This window comes from Acomys russatus, chromosome 23 (genome assembly GCF_903995435.1).
Source record: "Acomys russatus chromosome 23, mAcoRus1.1, whole genome shotgun sequence".
In the NCBI taxonomy this organism is placed as follows: Eukaryota; Metazoa; Chordata; class Mammalia; order Rodentia; family Muridae; genus Acomys; species Acomys russatus.
Window position 1 is genome coordinate 47,512,148 of NC_067159.1, and position 15,386 is coordinate 47,527,533.

General features: G+C 42.7%; 1 protein-coding gene and 1 pseudogene across 1 annotated transcript in view; one reads left to right on the forward strand and one right to left on the reverse strand.

The window, feature by feature from the left end:
* Nucleotides 1-12,024, reverse strand: part of Prkacb (protein kinase cAMP-activated catalytic subunit beta) — an 88,981-nt gene extending 76,957 nt beyond the window's left edge. Inside the window, exon 1 of the mRNA XM_051165880.1 lies at nucleotides 11,842-12,024. Within this exon, the coding sequence (XP_051021837.1) occupies nucleotides 11,842-11,887 (46 nt within the window). The 5' untranslated portion in view covers nucleotides 11,888-12,024. The remainder of the gene's footprint in view (nucleotides 1-11,841) is intronic.
* A 2,248-nt stretch (nucleotides 12,025-14,272) lies between these two features.
* LOC127206449 (MICOS complex subunit Mic26-like) lies at nucleotides 14,273-15,051 on the forward strand (annotated as a pseudogene).
* Nucleotides 15,052-15,386: the final 335 nt, after the last annotated feature.

Sequence of the window (15,386 nt, forward strand, 5' to 3'; positions counted from 1 at the left end):
GAGAATTACTGACACCATAAGCCAAAACAAATCTTTCCTCCTTGTAAGTTCTCAGGTATTCTGTCACAGCAAGAGTAACAACAAAAATAATCTAATCACACACACACACACATGCACATACATGTGCGCGCGCACACACACACATATGTACATGCACACACACGCACCTATATAGTTTAGGATTAACAAAATTACCAAGATTCCTAGATAGGTCAGTATAAAAATCTCAGAACTAGAAGGTGAAGATAAAACATATTCTGCCCTATGAACATGACTTCAATCTGTATCTGATTTTCATTGTGACATATGAAGCAGGATTATTAGATGAGGAGGACAGTGCGGAAGCCAGACAGAAGAATGAAACAGAAATCATGAACAACGAAAGAATAGTTCAGAGAAAGGTAGTAAAACTGTCATGCTGACAGCCCACTTGAAGATGACAGTGAATTTATAGCATTCTTCCACATGGCTTTCTCCAAGTGTTCAACTCTTGGCCGTAGGATAGAATAGGGTAGCTGAGCCTCTCAGAGTCAGCTCCTATCAAGCAGACACAATAGAGAATTGCAAAAGGTTTTGGGTACCACATCATCTCACTAGCTAAGAAGGAAAATGAAGAGAGAGGGCTAGTGGATGAGTAGTACAGAAAGCGTTGTACAGGCAATCAGAAAAAGGGCACTGTGTTCGGAGAATGACAGCCACACTGGCAATCATGGAGTAGTCCATGAATACAGCAAGGTTCTTGATGAGATGAGGTAGCTAAGTACCGAGAAGGGGGTTACTGATAACAAAGCAGGCTCTGAGACCCTGTGGTGATGGATAGTTAGTTATCCACAAAGAATTTGAAACTGTCCAAAATGAAGGCAGGGTTTAAGAACTGAACGAGTGGTCCATGCTTTGGGTGAGTGAGAAGCATGCAGGACACAGCTTCAACAACAGCAACAACAGGGAAGTCACATAGATGAGTGACAGACACCTCAGAAGAGGAGTTTTCAAAAGGCAAGGAAACATTTTTCTAATCCAGCATCTACTTATCTATCCAAGACCAATTTTCTCCTCCAAATTCAAGCGTTGTGCTTTGGGGGCTGGAGAGATGGCTCAGTGGCTGAGAGCCTGTTTGAGTTAGGTTCCCACATCCATTTCCACTTGCTCAACACTGCCTGTAACTCCAGCTCCAGAGGGAGCTAACACCTCTGGCCTTCAGAGCCACTCGTACTCTCTCTCTCTCTCTCTCTCTCTCTCTCACACACACACACACACACACACACACACACACCTTTTCAAAGAACTGATATTACTTTAATACATTAAACTGTTCTCTTCAGGTCAGGGAGCTATTTTCCCCAAATGGTCAATATAGTACAGATAAAGTACTCCCCAACGTGGGGTGCAAGTGGGTGCTTTAAACACTTCCAAAATAGAATTCAATTTTCAAAAACTTTATGTATGTGGTTTTGTTTTCATGAATGTCTGGGCACCATGTGCATGCCTGGTGTTTGTGGATGGCAGATCCTCTGGAAATGGAGTTACAGGGGTTTGTGAGCCATCGTGTGGGTGCTGGGAATTGAACCCAGTTCCTCTGAACCATCTGAGCCATCAATCCAGCCTCTGAATTTGATGTTTTTATCACTCATTAACCCATCCATGATTTTAGTTTCCAGCGTGACAGATCCAACAACCCTGGCACACTCTGGAGTCAAAACACTAAGCAAGTTCTCTGTTTCCTGAATGGATGAAGTGTCATCAGCCATATTCCTGGACCTACAGCTATCCCATGCCTTCCCTACTACAATGCACTCTAGCCCTCTGGAACCTTAGGCCCAGCTGCTAGACTCATCACTCATGCACTCCCAGGGGAGTTTAACAAAAATAACATAGTCACTGTCTGACTATTACTCAGTAATGACAATCTCCTCTGGATGGGGCACGTATGTCTGGTGTATCATGGGTCAGCCAACACCCATGAGGTAGAAGGGAAAGCAGAGCAAGCTTTCATGACAAAGCAGTGATCTGCATGCGCTCAGTTTTACATCTATAAAACAAAACTTCCTTTAAGTCTGATCACTTATAGAAAGAAGCAAGTGACCTTCTTCTCCCCAGCCAGAGGATGTAGGCAGCGGTCTCAGAGTGGATTTGTGACAGTGCTTTAAAAGTCCATATGAAAGAGTTGCCAATGGCTCCTGCACTACTTACGCTAATATGAAGACAGTCTGCAGACTATTGTGGCACGGACTGAAAGCCACAGATTTCAGCCGAAAGGATTCTAGAATGGCTACTGGAGGTAAGAGTGGAGGTTCACCTTCACAGTCATAGCCCATGGAGCTGGACTGTGGTTCACTGTCATGAAGATGGCAAATTAGGTCATAAAGGGGAGTGGGATTCGGTCCAAACTGTCAAGGGGCTTTTAAAAGTCATAGAGTGCAGCAGGCTGACTTTGTAGGAGTCTCTATTATGTGAAAAGAAGAGGATTCAACATAGTGTGGCCGTACAATGAATAAGTGACTTATTAAACAATAAACTAACAAATGATATTTTCCTAGGTAACAGGGTTAAACAGGTCAGATCATAGGACTCAGCTGCCTCCCTCCCCCTTGAAACCTTGATGGCCTGTGACCACGCACTTCTCCACAGCAGCCTTCTGCAGGCTGCTTTCACCAAGGAAAAAGAATCATACATATGCCCACCATCCAGAAGATCCCCTTTCAACCCCTTTGCTGAAGCAAGTAAGGATGATGGCCTGCTTCCTGCTGGCACAGATGAGCATATACCCATGTAAAAATTCAAAAGAGAAACAGCAGGAAGAGCCTCACTACTGACCAATAAAAAGAAACTAGTGAAGATGTTTAAGAGGAAATTTGCCTGCAATGGCATTGTAATTGAGCATCTCCATAAATGTGATCCAGCACCAGGGTGACCAGCCCAACGATACATGACAGCTCCTGATAGAGACTGGGCAGGCTAAGGCTGTCCAGCTGGAGGTACATGGACTTAAAGTGCTTGTAGCACTCTGAAGCTTAAGTGAAGATTTTCTTGCAATGAGTAGATTTTCCCTTCTGTCACTTGTCACAGGTTTAAAATCCTCACAGCTTGTATAATGTACCCATTTGTGGTCTGCTTTTCACTTAGACTAGTCTAACCCCATCATGCAATAAACTGAAAAAAAAAAAAAAACCCCACTAAAAAAAGTTAACAGCTTTTAAACTCGTAGGATAGACAGTTGAAACTACAGTAAGCCTTGATTGTGTGTTCTCTGCCTCATAATTTCCTGTTATCACCATATGTACTTGTTAATTAAAAAGAAAAGCCCTGCTACACTTAATGTCAAATCAATCTATTAAGTTTAGATAATGTCCTAGCCATGAAGCCCCACTCCTGCTCTGTGCACATAATCCAGTCAACACTGCACTTTGCCTCTATGCTTCAAAGCGTTCTGGTACGTCAGTGGCTCTTCCTGACCCATCAAGTGCTAACAAGGAAACACTACAAACTGTAGCCTGTGCACTCTTGCTTCTCTCTCCGACTGCTTTTGTCATTTGCAGCAGCAGCTCTCAACCTGTGGGTCACAACCTCTTTGTGGGTCGCTTATCAGCTATCCTGAATGTCCGGTATTTGCATTACAATTCACAACAGTAGCAAAATTACAGTTACATGGTAGCAGCAAAATAATTGTATGTTTGGGGTCACCACAACATGAGGAACTATATTAAAGGGTAAAAGCATTAGGAGGGCTGAGAGCCACTGGTTTACAGCATCTCATAATTAAGTTGTCAGACATTTAGATTAAGGCTTTTTGGGTCCATATCGAGATGCCATGAAAGTTCCCCGGAAAGGCCACAGTGGCAGCAGCTTCTCTGAGCACTGGTTTTTGAGTCCAGCACTTGGAACAGTCCCCCTGCAGATGAATGGCCGCTTGTCTTCATTCCCTCGCTGTCTCCTCCATCTAGCTCCATTGTAGCCATAGGTGTTGGCAGCTTTAGACGAGTTTTAGCCATTTGTGTTTCTGTTTAATATTCAAAATATACTGTAGATAACAGAGATGCTGAAGGAATGGGCATCTGGGCTTTAATATTTTCTGGCAGGGCTGCTCTATATGCAGATGGATTACATGGTTCTGCACTCACAGAGCTCAACCAAAAGCAGCGTTTTTCTACAGCAACCTGGTATTGTAGAGAATTCTAGTGCTTTCTTCTAAACCAGGTGAAAAACTCATTCCAAAATACTCTTCCTCCATCAATCTGCTTGCCATGGACTCATATGTAACCCTCTCAGGTATATCCATAGATGTGGGTGTGATTTCAGAACATGACAAGACCTCTAACAACCAGTAATGCTGGGTTCATTTTCATTGCTGACACTTCTATGACAGGCCTGAGGGAAGGTCAGTGTAAAAACAAAAACAAAAACAAAAACAAAAACAAAACAAAACAGTAGTGTCTTCCTACTTGCGCTCAAATACAAATCAAACCAAAACAGTTTTGCTTCAGCTTTGTTTTTGCTCAGCCACCCAGTCAAACAATTTGTAAAGAAAAGCCGTGTAAGCATTTTTATTTCAAATAAAATCGATTTGTATTAAGAAGCACACACACTGACAGATATGCTTCTGCCCAAAGAGCACATTGTCCAGCAGAGAAAAGCCCTGGAAAACAAAGTAGCTGGAATGGTGAGAATACTGGTCTCTTTTTAAAATGGACTCGGCAGACAACTGCAGACTACTCGGGACTTCTGCATCCTTACCTATACAAACTCCCATACTGCATTTCTGCCCTAGTACCACTGCCTGGCACAGGTGCCCCATGTCTTACCACTAACAGTTTTGAGTAGCTGTCTTCCGGCTTGAGGACAAGAATCAAGTCTCACTTTTCTTTGTGTCTCTACTTAGCACAGTGCCTATGGAAAGCAGACACTCTGTGTGAGTCCTGTGTGAGAGTGAGCAAGGCCTGAATGAATGACAAGTACATGAGTCCTTTCTGTGCAAGTCTGAGTTGCAGGATGATTTGTCTCACAACTGCAGCTGAAGACGAAACTTATCCTCCCCTAAGAGCACCCATGACTGCTGACTCGGAAGGCTGAACTGGTTTTCGAGGAGGTAAATTACCCACAGAGCCAGCACCTATGAAAGACGCTATGTAATAATACCTGGACTAACACAGTCTTCTGCTGCTACACGGTCACCTACTACAAAAGAATGACAAAGTACATGGTGAGGCCTTAAAATAGTCAAATCTTAAAGACTTGATTTTTAAGGATAAAGTCTACATGGAAAACACAGGGTTGCCAAAAACTTCCAGACTGAAATCAACAACTACCTTGAAAAAACCGAAAACTTTCACAAGTCACCAAAGAATGAACATGTAACCCCAGCCCGGCAATGAGACGGGGCGCTCATCTGCTGCAGCAGCCTGGTAAAGAACTTCACATCTACACTGGATTTCTAAGCAGAATTAACTTCAACTAAGCTAGTGCCGTGATTCAATTAATACTTTTCTGTCTGTGAAAGAATCCCAAATTTAACCTGAAAACCATTGGCTTAGACATAGAACAGTAAATCTACTTTATAACACTGCACCTAAGTCTCTCTCTATATGAACTGCAGGAAAGCATCTCACTGCCTTCGTCCCCTACACTAAAACACACGGAAAGGCCACTGGAGCCAAATGTGCACTACTCCTTAAGGGTAGACTACCTTAAACCCACACTTTATACCATCTCTTTCCTTGATGTCAAAGTCTATAATTCTGAGGCTTCCCATGAGGTGGCCTCTGTCCCGTCCGTTCTTTCATTATACCGTCTTTACCACCCACCCCATACTGTGCCATTTAGTTGTAACAGACAATTTCCTTCCTAATCTTGACACACAGTGCTGCTTTTCTCCTTTATTTTCTCCTATAATCCCTTTGGTGAATGTTTCTCATTTTCAGTAGCCCACTAAGGGCACAGCTCTTTCAAAGTCCTTTCTGAACTTCATCTACCTCATCTCAGTAGAAAAGATCATTCCTTCTCTTGGCTCCTCTGTTAGCCTTTCATGAAATGATTTTGTTTTTTGGGAATATAACCAATCTTTATTTTTACAGTATCATATAGAGGCCCTGACTCGTGTAGTCTCACCTCTGTGTACTAGATAAATGAATAAGTAAACGAATGGAAGGGCAGGGAAGCATGTAGGGCATTTTATGTCTGCACCCAGGTCTCCATGACATAACTGAGGAAAGCCGTTAGCTTATGATCTTCCTGCCCCAGCCTATCTATCTATCATTGGTATTGCGGGTGTGTGCCGCCACTACAAGATACTCCGGGAGGAGTGTGCATGTATGTGTGTGTGTGTGTGTGTGTGTGCGCACGCGCGTGTGTACATACAGAGATCAAAGGAAAAACTCAGCTATTAGTCCTCAATTCCATCCTTACTTGTCGCAGGATCTCTGCCATTTGTCACAGGGTATTAGACTAACCAAACTGTGGCATCCGAGGATTCTCCCCTCTCACCATAAAAGCACTGAAATTCCACAAGTGCACTACTGTGCTGCTGCCCCTGAGTGTGCACTCAGGTCCTCACGCCTGTTCAACTAAACACTATTCACTGAGCCGACTCTCCAGGCCTAGGAGGGTTTTTTCCCCCAAGAAAGATTAACTGCTTAAATAAACAGTGTGATGTACATATATTTATCTCCTATAAATTCCATATTTTTCTATTTAAAATAGCTTTTCACTGGAAATTTATGACCTATCTACCTGAGGAAATCTGGCCCCAAGCTATACTGTATCACTTATACTATGTACCTAGTCTTAGTCATAGCGACTGCTTTATTCCGTTAATTCAGTGGAGTATCAAAATGAACTGTGATAGCCTGTAGCTGTCTGTCAGGGTCTGAGCAGCTCCTCTGGCTTCCCCACACTCTTCTCCAGGGCTGTCTGCTCTCAGCCGTGGCTGACCTTCCTAAGCTGGCTTTCACGCTTCTCAGTTACCTTGCTGCCAGCAAGTGAAGCCACAGTCTGTCTATGTCTTGTGTGAAGGAGCCTGAGCAGAAGAATAGGAAAAATGATTCCCAAACAGGAGCTGGAGAGGTGGCTCAGAGGTTAAGAGCACTGTGTACTCTTCCAGAGGTCCTGAGTTCAATTCCCAGCAACCACATGGTGGCTCACAACCATCTATACCTTCCTCTGGCATGCAAGTGTACATGGAGATAGAACTTCATATAAATAAATAAAAATTTTAAAAAAAGGAGACAACTCTAAACAGTAATCCGTACAAAAATAAAATCAAGAAGTGAGATCATATGTGTTTGTCAGTCAAAGTTGAGTTCATAATTAATTTTTTTCTTTAATCCAAGGAAGACTATTTCCAAGTGCCTCTGCCAGCCTATGACAAATATCTACTAATTATTCTTTAAGAATTTACTGATCAATCTGATAAATAAAAAGTTCAAAAACACAAGCAAGATTCAAGAGAACACTAAATTCATTTCTTGTCAACAATTAACCCTAAAAAAGGCTTTCAGCCAAAGTATACATTCTTATATTTATTACTAAGTACCACCAAAGGTAACTTCAGATAACTTTATGAGTATATACAAATTGCTAAGCCATAATTTGCTCACTAAGTTTATAAACTGTTATGTAGAGGAAATGTTGATGATTTTGAGAAAACATATATCTAGACTTTTGTTCATCTAAATACACTCATGGTTACCAAATTACCGAAATTGTAGAAAGAAGAATTGGCGTATTAGATATAAAGACAGCTTTTCAAAAACATGGGCTGTCAATATACCAAACACCAATTAGACAAGTGCAACGTAAAATATCAGTTCTACAGCGACAGCAGGTGCATTTCAAGTTCTCAGTAGCTACCTCTGGGTAGAAGCCACTTCACTGAGCAGTGTAAGTGGATAACACGTCTATCATCATAGGAACTGGGTTACGCAGAACTATTTGAAATCATGGTAAGATGCAAAATTCTAAAAATTAATAATAGCAATATAAGTTCAAATGACTTTGTGTTCTTCTCTAACAGAAGGATAAGGGACACATTTAGAAATGAGCAATAACATTTTAGTTATAATCTGAATAAATTAACTAAATAAAAAAATTTAAATTAATAAAAAGAAATGAGCAATAAACAAACATATAGCAATGAAGGTTCTAAGGGTATAAAGTATATATGGTTAACTTAGCATTTCATCACATTAAAAATAAAATAACTGCAAGGTAATTGAGCCCTTCATCCCATTTAACAGATAATGATATGAATCCAGAGAATGGAACAGGAAAGATAATCTTTATTTCAGATGGTTAACAGATCCAAATATAGTCACTATTGAAAGCAACTGCAATGTGTTATAACTGATAAATTGAAATAAAGTGTGAGCGATTCTGTGTGTCCTGACTTTGACTTTCTAGTGGACACTCAGGTTGCTCAGCATAACCTCTTGGTATTAGCTTGCCTAATACAAATGTCACTCCTTGACTAACTACTATGCAACCTTAAACAAGTTACACATCACTTCTTCGTTACCCAGTGTTAAAAATGGAGCAACACTGGAACCACTCACTCCACAGAGTTTGAAAAGCTCTGTATGACAGTGTGTGCAAAACACCCAGAGATGTAGGCACACACACACACTCTCAAAAATGTTAACAAGTTTGATTTGTTGAACCTGATCTACTAATGACTTCCCTTAATCAATTTCTATTGACTCTCAAGGTCTTTTTTTCCCTTTCTCTGTCTCTTGAGGCAAAGTCTCCCAGTGCCATTATAACTGGCCTAAACTTGCTATGTAGAGTAGGCTGGCCTTGAACTCAGAGATCAGCCTTCCTCTGCCTCTCCAGTGCTGGGATTAAAAGTATGTGCCATCACATTCAGTCTACGCTTCAAGATCATTCCAAAAGCTATAAAAGCAGCAAGCTACGGGGTGGCTTTCCCACATCTAATCATGAGAGAATTAACATTCAATAGTTTCCACCCCTGGACCTGACCATGCTTACATGCGTGTGTAATTCAGAGCTCCACAGGCAGCCTGTAGATGTAATATATTTTTAAAAGAACAAAAACATCACCTGGATTAAAGGAGAAGCATGTGTTTTTGTATTAGTAAGGCTGTGTGAGTAACAGACTTAATTCAAGGTAAAACTTTCTTGAATTACAAGGCACGTGAAAAACATCTTTGAGACTTGTAGCTTCCTGTTTCTAAAAGTTTATGGCTTTATGTATTAACTGATGTTCAAATAAGTACACTCAAATTTGGAAGGCACTTATTCCAAGAGTAACTTTAAAAAACATAGGAGGAAATATATAATGGCAAAAGTTGTTCTGTGAAACACATCAGTTCTCTAAGGAACTCAAATTAATTTATCTCTGGACACTGTGGAACTCAGAATGTGTCCTTAAATTTGTGAGTATAGGGGCAAAGCAAAAAACAAACCACCCCCCCCAAAAAAAACCCAAAAAAACCCCAAGTCCTTCTCACTTATCTTTATGCCCAACTTCATTCTTGGGAGTATTTTTAGAATTCAGCTCTAGAACTACCTGTCTGTGGGAGGCTTATTCCTCATCAAACTGCAAATCTTACCTTCATATCTTTAATTAGCTCTTCAAATCAAACACTTCCCTGCTGGTAATTTTCAGGGTTCTAATTTTACTTTCAGAATGTTAGCACTTACATTTTACCTTTCATCTGACACTATAGTAAAACTTTAATATTTTGTCCCCAGGGCTCAGTAACGCTGAAAGGGGATGGATTGATTATTTAGAGATGCAGGGTGCGGTCAGGGCATCAGAGCTGTCCTTTACTCTGCTGCTAATAACATGATCTCAGCCCCAGCTTCTTCAGAGTCTGGCACTTGGGTTGTGAGACGGTATGATTGCATAGACTGAACTCCTAAGATCATATATTTTTAAAAGTTTATTCTCTGTATCAAGAGAAATTTGAAATAATTTAAATTTTGAGCCACAAAATTTCCAAAGTAATTCATTTGAAAAATATACAGAACAGTTAGGTACGTAATGGTAGGACATGTTCTGTCACTGAGTTTTAAAACATTAATACATCTTCTTCGCTACAGAAGAACATCAACACACATCAGCTAATATTGCTCCAAATGAAGCCATGAACGCTTTTCCACAAATGCCTTAATGTGCTTTTCCCATGAGACATTTGCTATCTTCTTTTGACATTTCACAACATTTTTCAAACTATAATGATCTACAGTTTCTATAAATAAACTCACAGAAGACTTTGTCACAGCTACCAGTTTAAATTAAATTCACACTGTCCAGGGGAAAACTGGTTGGAAGCTTAACAGCAAAAATGTATATATTACTGGAGAGTGGACTATCATTAAAAAATACAAGAACTGTACAAGACAGCACTTGCTAAGAAAATCACTGGGCCGATCCAACTGGGAAGTACATTTTTGAACAATAATTAGCACACACTGAATAAGAAAAATAGGGAAATAGCAATGTCAGGAGGGTACAAAATATTGTCATACTTCATATTTTGTGAATCTGTACAATTAATCAGGACATTTGCACAATTCATAAAAGAGAATATGGAAGTCCTAGTTCTGCCTTGGCTTTTCAAAGTCACTGAAAGTTTGTATGGCTTTCTACATCAACTTTCCTAGAACAAACCTTATTGATGAAACAAACCATAAAATCTGACTCTGTTGCTTACATTACACAAACCGACTAGCTAGACCCTCTTCAGGCAGCTCAGTTCTGCTTTATTCACACAGATCAAATGCTGTTTGCGTCAAACTAATTACAAGGTTAGCTTCATTCTTCTGTCATAAACACACACACAACGGAAGATACTATTTACAGAAACACGAACAAATTGTCAGGCTCACTCCAAGGGCTGAGAGCAATGTAACAAACAGCAAGTACCATTCTTTGAGTATTCTGAATTATAAATATCTAACCCGAATCCTCTAAAGGCACACAATATTTCCTTCACAACATGTTACACTACACTTGTATGTGTGTGTGTATATATATATATATATATATATATATATATATATATATATATATAAATGTGGCTACACAGAAATTCAATTTCCACGACCCCTTTGCCTTGAGATTTGGTGTCAAGTACTGAATTCCTGAACTTTCAGCTCTCAGAAGAAACCAAGCAACAGTGTCTGGAAGCACTTCAACTCCGAAAGCCCTTTAAGTTTTACAGGCACTCTCGCTCATTCCTGGATGTCTAGAGTAAAAACAAAGCTGTCTCGCTTTTTTTTTTTTTTCTCCTTCCTTCGAATGGATAAAGTTGCTGCTTGTGTTTATGTTTGTCATCTCTAATCTACGGGATAAAATACAGATCCTTAGACACTGAGGGTTAACATCGCCTATGGAGAACCACACCAGCACTCACCTGGATAGGTATGAATCCAGGAGATGGAGGGAAAAAAGCCAACTCAACCCAAAAGTGCTACCTGTAGCTCCCAAAATGAGGGTCAGGGTGTTGGGGGCTCTGGGAGAAGGGAGAAAAGCCAAGGGTACGACCACAAAAGGGACTTCTTTTCAAGGACCATATTTGGGGAAGCGTTCCAGACCGTGGCAGTCCTCCTCGCTCTAGTAAGAAAAGGGATCACAGGCACTGCTCCGCCAGCCCTCCCTCTCTCCAATGAGCCCCGGCGCTTGGCTCTCACCCCCACCCCCAGCCTTAAAGGGGGAGGGGACAGAGATGAAGGCAGCCAATCCCCCCCCCCCCCCCCCCCCCCCGGCTAGCGGCGGCTCCAGCAAGGCCTGGCCCGTGCCTCGGGGCCTTGGGGGGACTCCCGCCCAGGGCGCTGCAGTGCGGCCCATCCGGTGGGAACCCAGCCCTGGCCTTCGACTCTACTCACCGCTCTCCACCTCGCTGCCTTTCTTGGCGATCGCAGTGTTCCCCATGACCCGGGACTTGGCAAGCAGGAGTGACCAGGGGAGGGGACCGGGGCCGTCCCGCCGCCCCGCAGTCCGCAGCAACTCACTGCCGCTTTTGCTCCGCTCCCACAGACCCTGGAGCGCGGCGTCCGGGTGCGCCGAGCGTCGAGCGATGCGGCGAGCTCCCCGGCAGCTCCCCGGACTGTGGCAGCGGCGGCGGCAGCAGCGGCGCGCAGACACTCCCCCTTCCCGAGCCCGCCCTCCAGGCTCGCCCCCGGCACGGCGCGTCCCCGGTAGCCGCACACCCAGAGCGCGACCTCCGCCTCTTCCCCGGCGGGCGCGCCGGAAGTGACGTGTGCGAGCCCCCCGGCGGGCAGGAGCCCCTCTGTGCTGGGCTGAAGCGACGACTGATTTGCTCTCCGCCGTGGATGCTTGACTTGGGCTCGGAGGCCAATCCCGAGGTAGCGCGGGACACGGGAACCGTTAGCTTGGAAGAACCTCGAGTCATTCCTTGGCTTAGCATCCGGTGCCCTGGAGCCGGGCGGGGGGCACAGTGCCGGGGCTCGGCCTGCTCCTGCATCCGCGTGGCGCGCGTTCCGCTTGCTAAGGCTGCCCTCACACGAGGGAAAGGATCTTTCTGTGAGGCTGGGGGAACCGGCGTGCGCCCCTCGCCATCCTGAGGACCCTGCTGATCCCCAGGTCAACACTGGCCGGTCAACACTGGCCAGCAATGTCTGCTCTCTGCACCCAGCTTGTCACTGTAGCCTCCTAGCTCACCAAGGCCATCACCTATCTTAGCAGGCTGTTCCTTCCAGAGTTCGCTCTCTGTAGTCCCACCTGATTGCCCTCACAAATTCTGTCAGATTTCCTAAAGAGAGATACGGGAAAATATTTTACACAAGTACTGTTATGTGCATCATCGCAGTTACCAACTACATGTGCAGATTTCAAAATAAACACATTTCCAATTGGTTGTTGTGCCTTCAACTTAGAGTATTGGAGTTTTCTGTGAGGTTATTAGATGTTTAATTACCTAGCTCTCTAGTAGTTTCTGATCTCTATTCTTTTGAGTTTTGCTATGTGAGCAGACATTTGAAAATTAGAACAGAAAGATTGGCTTCTGGAAGGGCAGAGACCGTGTAAATTTATTTTTGTGTCTTTGGAGCACAAAGCACGGCTGGCGTCTAATAGGTGGGTGGCTGTTAACTTGAAAGTAAGCTGAGGAGACTTCTCAGAACATTTTCCAAGTTTTGTTACCGAAAAAGAAAAAGAAAAAAAGAAAGAAAGAAAGAAAAAGAAAAGAAAAAGAAAAAAGAAAAACCAGTGACTGTGAAAGATTCTAAAACAAATTCATGCGTCTATTTCTTATTTTCAATTATGTTAAACTACCAAGCATGTACACCAGGTATACTGCATTCTAAGTGTTAGGCAAGTAGTGACTGGTTTCCTCATAAGGTTCCTATGAAAATGTAGGACCACTGTCATTGTTTACTTTAGATCCAGCTGAGGCACAGAGACAGACATTAAAGGACTTCCCTGAGGTTGCACCGTCATTGCAGAATTTAGAAGGACATGACATGAAAAAGAAAAGAGATACCAAATGCCAGAATAGTGTGTTGGTTATTACAATTTAATATGAATTGAAGAGTTAAAACTTCAAAATTGACCGTTGGTTCCCTTTCATTACAGCAAGCTATATTGTTTGGGGAAGATGCCTTTTACATGACTAGGTCAGAAAATAACCTTAATCACTAGATACTACTAAGTGCGGCTTCAACAAACTGTAATAAACACACTCTGACATAACTCTCAAACATACCCCCTCATATGTGTGCGTGCGTGTGTGTGTGTTTTTAAGGACATGCCCTGCAGTCCACATATACTTTTGTCCTGTCAGCCCTTTGCAGATGTTTCATTTGTCTGAAGAAATGTGAAAGTGCCATATCGGTCAGTGCTTCAGACCTTCCTGTGCTTGGAAAGTTAATCACTTACCCATTTCTCTTGTTCAACAGGCTCTGGGTTTTCTATTCTTAGATCCAGCCGAAGGACCCACATAGAAACTGAGGTGGGGTGGGATACTATGGTGATTTGAATGCTTGGCCCATGGTGGGTGGCACTATCAGGAGGTGTGACCTTGTTGGACGAAGTGTATCACAGTGGGAGCGACTTCGAGGTCTCCTATGCTCTAGCTACGCTCAGTGGCACAGTCTCCTTGCTGCTTGCTGATCATGACGTAGAACTGTCAGCTTCAGCATCGTGTCTGCCTGCACACTGCCATGCTTCCCACCGCCGTGATAATGGACTGGAAACCAGCCCCAGTAAAATGTTTTCCTTCGTAAGAGATGACTTGGGTGACCCTGCCCGAGCCACAGATGCCAGCAACAAGTTCAAGGTAATTCAGAGGTCCTGCTCACCTTAAGAGTCTACACAGCACCCCAAAAGGACTCGACTCACAAAACTCACATGAAAGGGGGCTTGAGAGATGGCTCAGAGGTTAAGAGCACTGTCAGCTCTTCCAAAAGACCTGAATTCAATTCGCTGCAACCACATCGTGGCTCACAACCATTTGTAGTGAGATCTGTTGACCTCTTCTGGCGTGAAGGTGTACATGCAGGCAGAACACTGTATACATAATAAAGAAATCTTTTAAAAAGTAAGAAATCACATGAAGATGGATCAGCTTTCACTCTCCTCAGTTCCTGAGAGTCAATCTAAATATGTGCCAAGGAGCCAAGAACTTAACTTGAAGAAAACACCTCACAATCCCAACATCATTGTGAGCCATATACAAGTGGTATCAAGAAATACACTTCCAAACTCAACCCAAGGTGGACACTTTGTTCAGTGGGGATTAGACAGCTATGGATATCTTCAAAATGCACCTCCTGGGTTTTCCCCAAGACTTGGTGTTATTGGTTTTGCTGGTCTTGTTAGACTCCTTTTTGCTAGAGGTTCAAAAGCAAAGAAACTGGCATGTCCTCCTTTTATTTTGAGATTGGCTGCCTCTGTCTGTTACCTACAACAAGCCATCTCCTTTGCCCAGGTCGGCGGGGAGAAGCTATATGACGGGATTATGAGGGTACATAATTGTCGAAGACTTGTGAAAGGAAAATTTTCAAGCACCAGGAAATGTGAAGAATTCACCTGGAAATAAACAGGAAACTCTATGCTCTGCCCACTTTAATCAGTAATAGGAAAACATTGCAAACCCCAGACAGTAAATGAGTATTCCTACAAACGATGGCAGAGTCAGCACTGGATGTGGTAAACAGGCTTTTTTCTTCTGGAAGAGCAGCAGTAAGCCTTTATGCTGTCTTGGATGATGCCACATTACAGGCCATATTAGCTAACATAATTAGTATATACTTTATGGAATCACTGCTAAGATAAAATGGCATCAAACACGCAAAATACCAAGTATTGCATATGCGCCAAAAAAAAATTAAATTGTGCTATTCACTTCTTGCCAGCAATATTCCTATAGTTTCCTTTTAAATAGGGTTCAATTAGAGGACAAAAATTACTG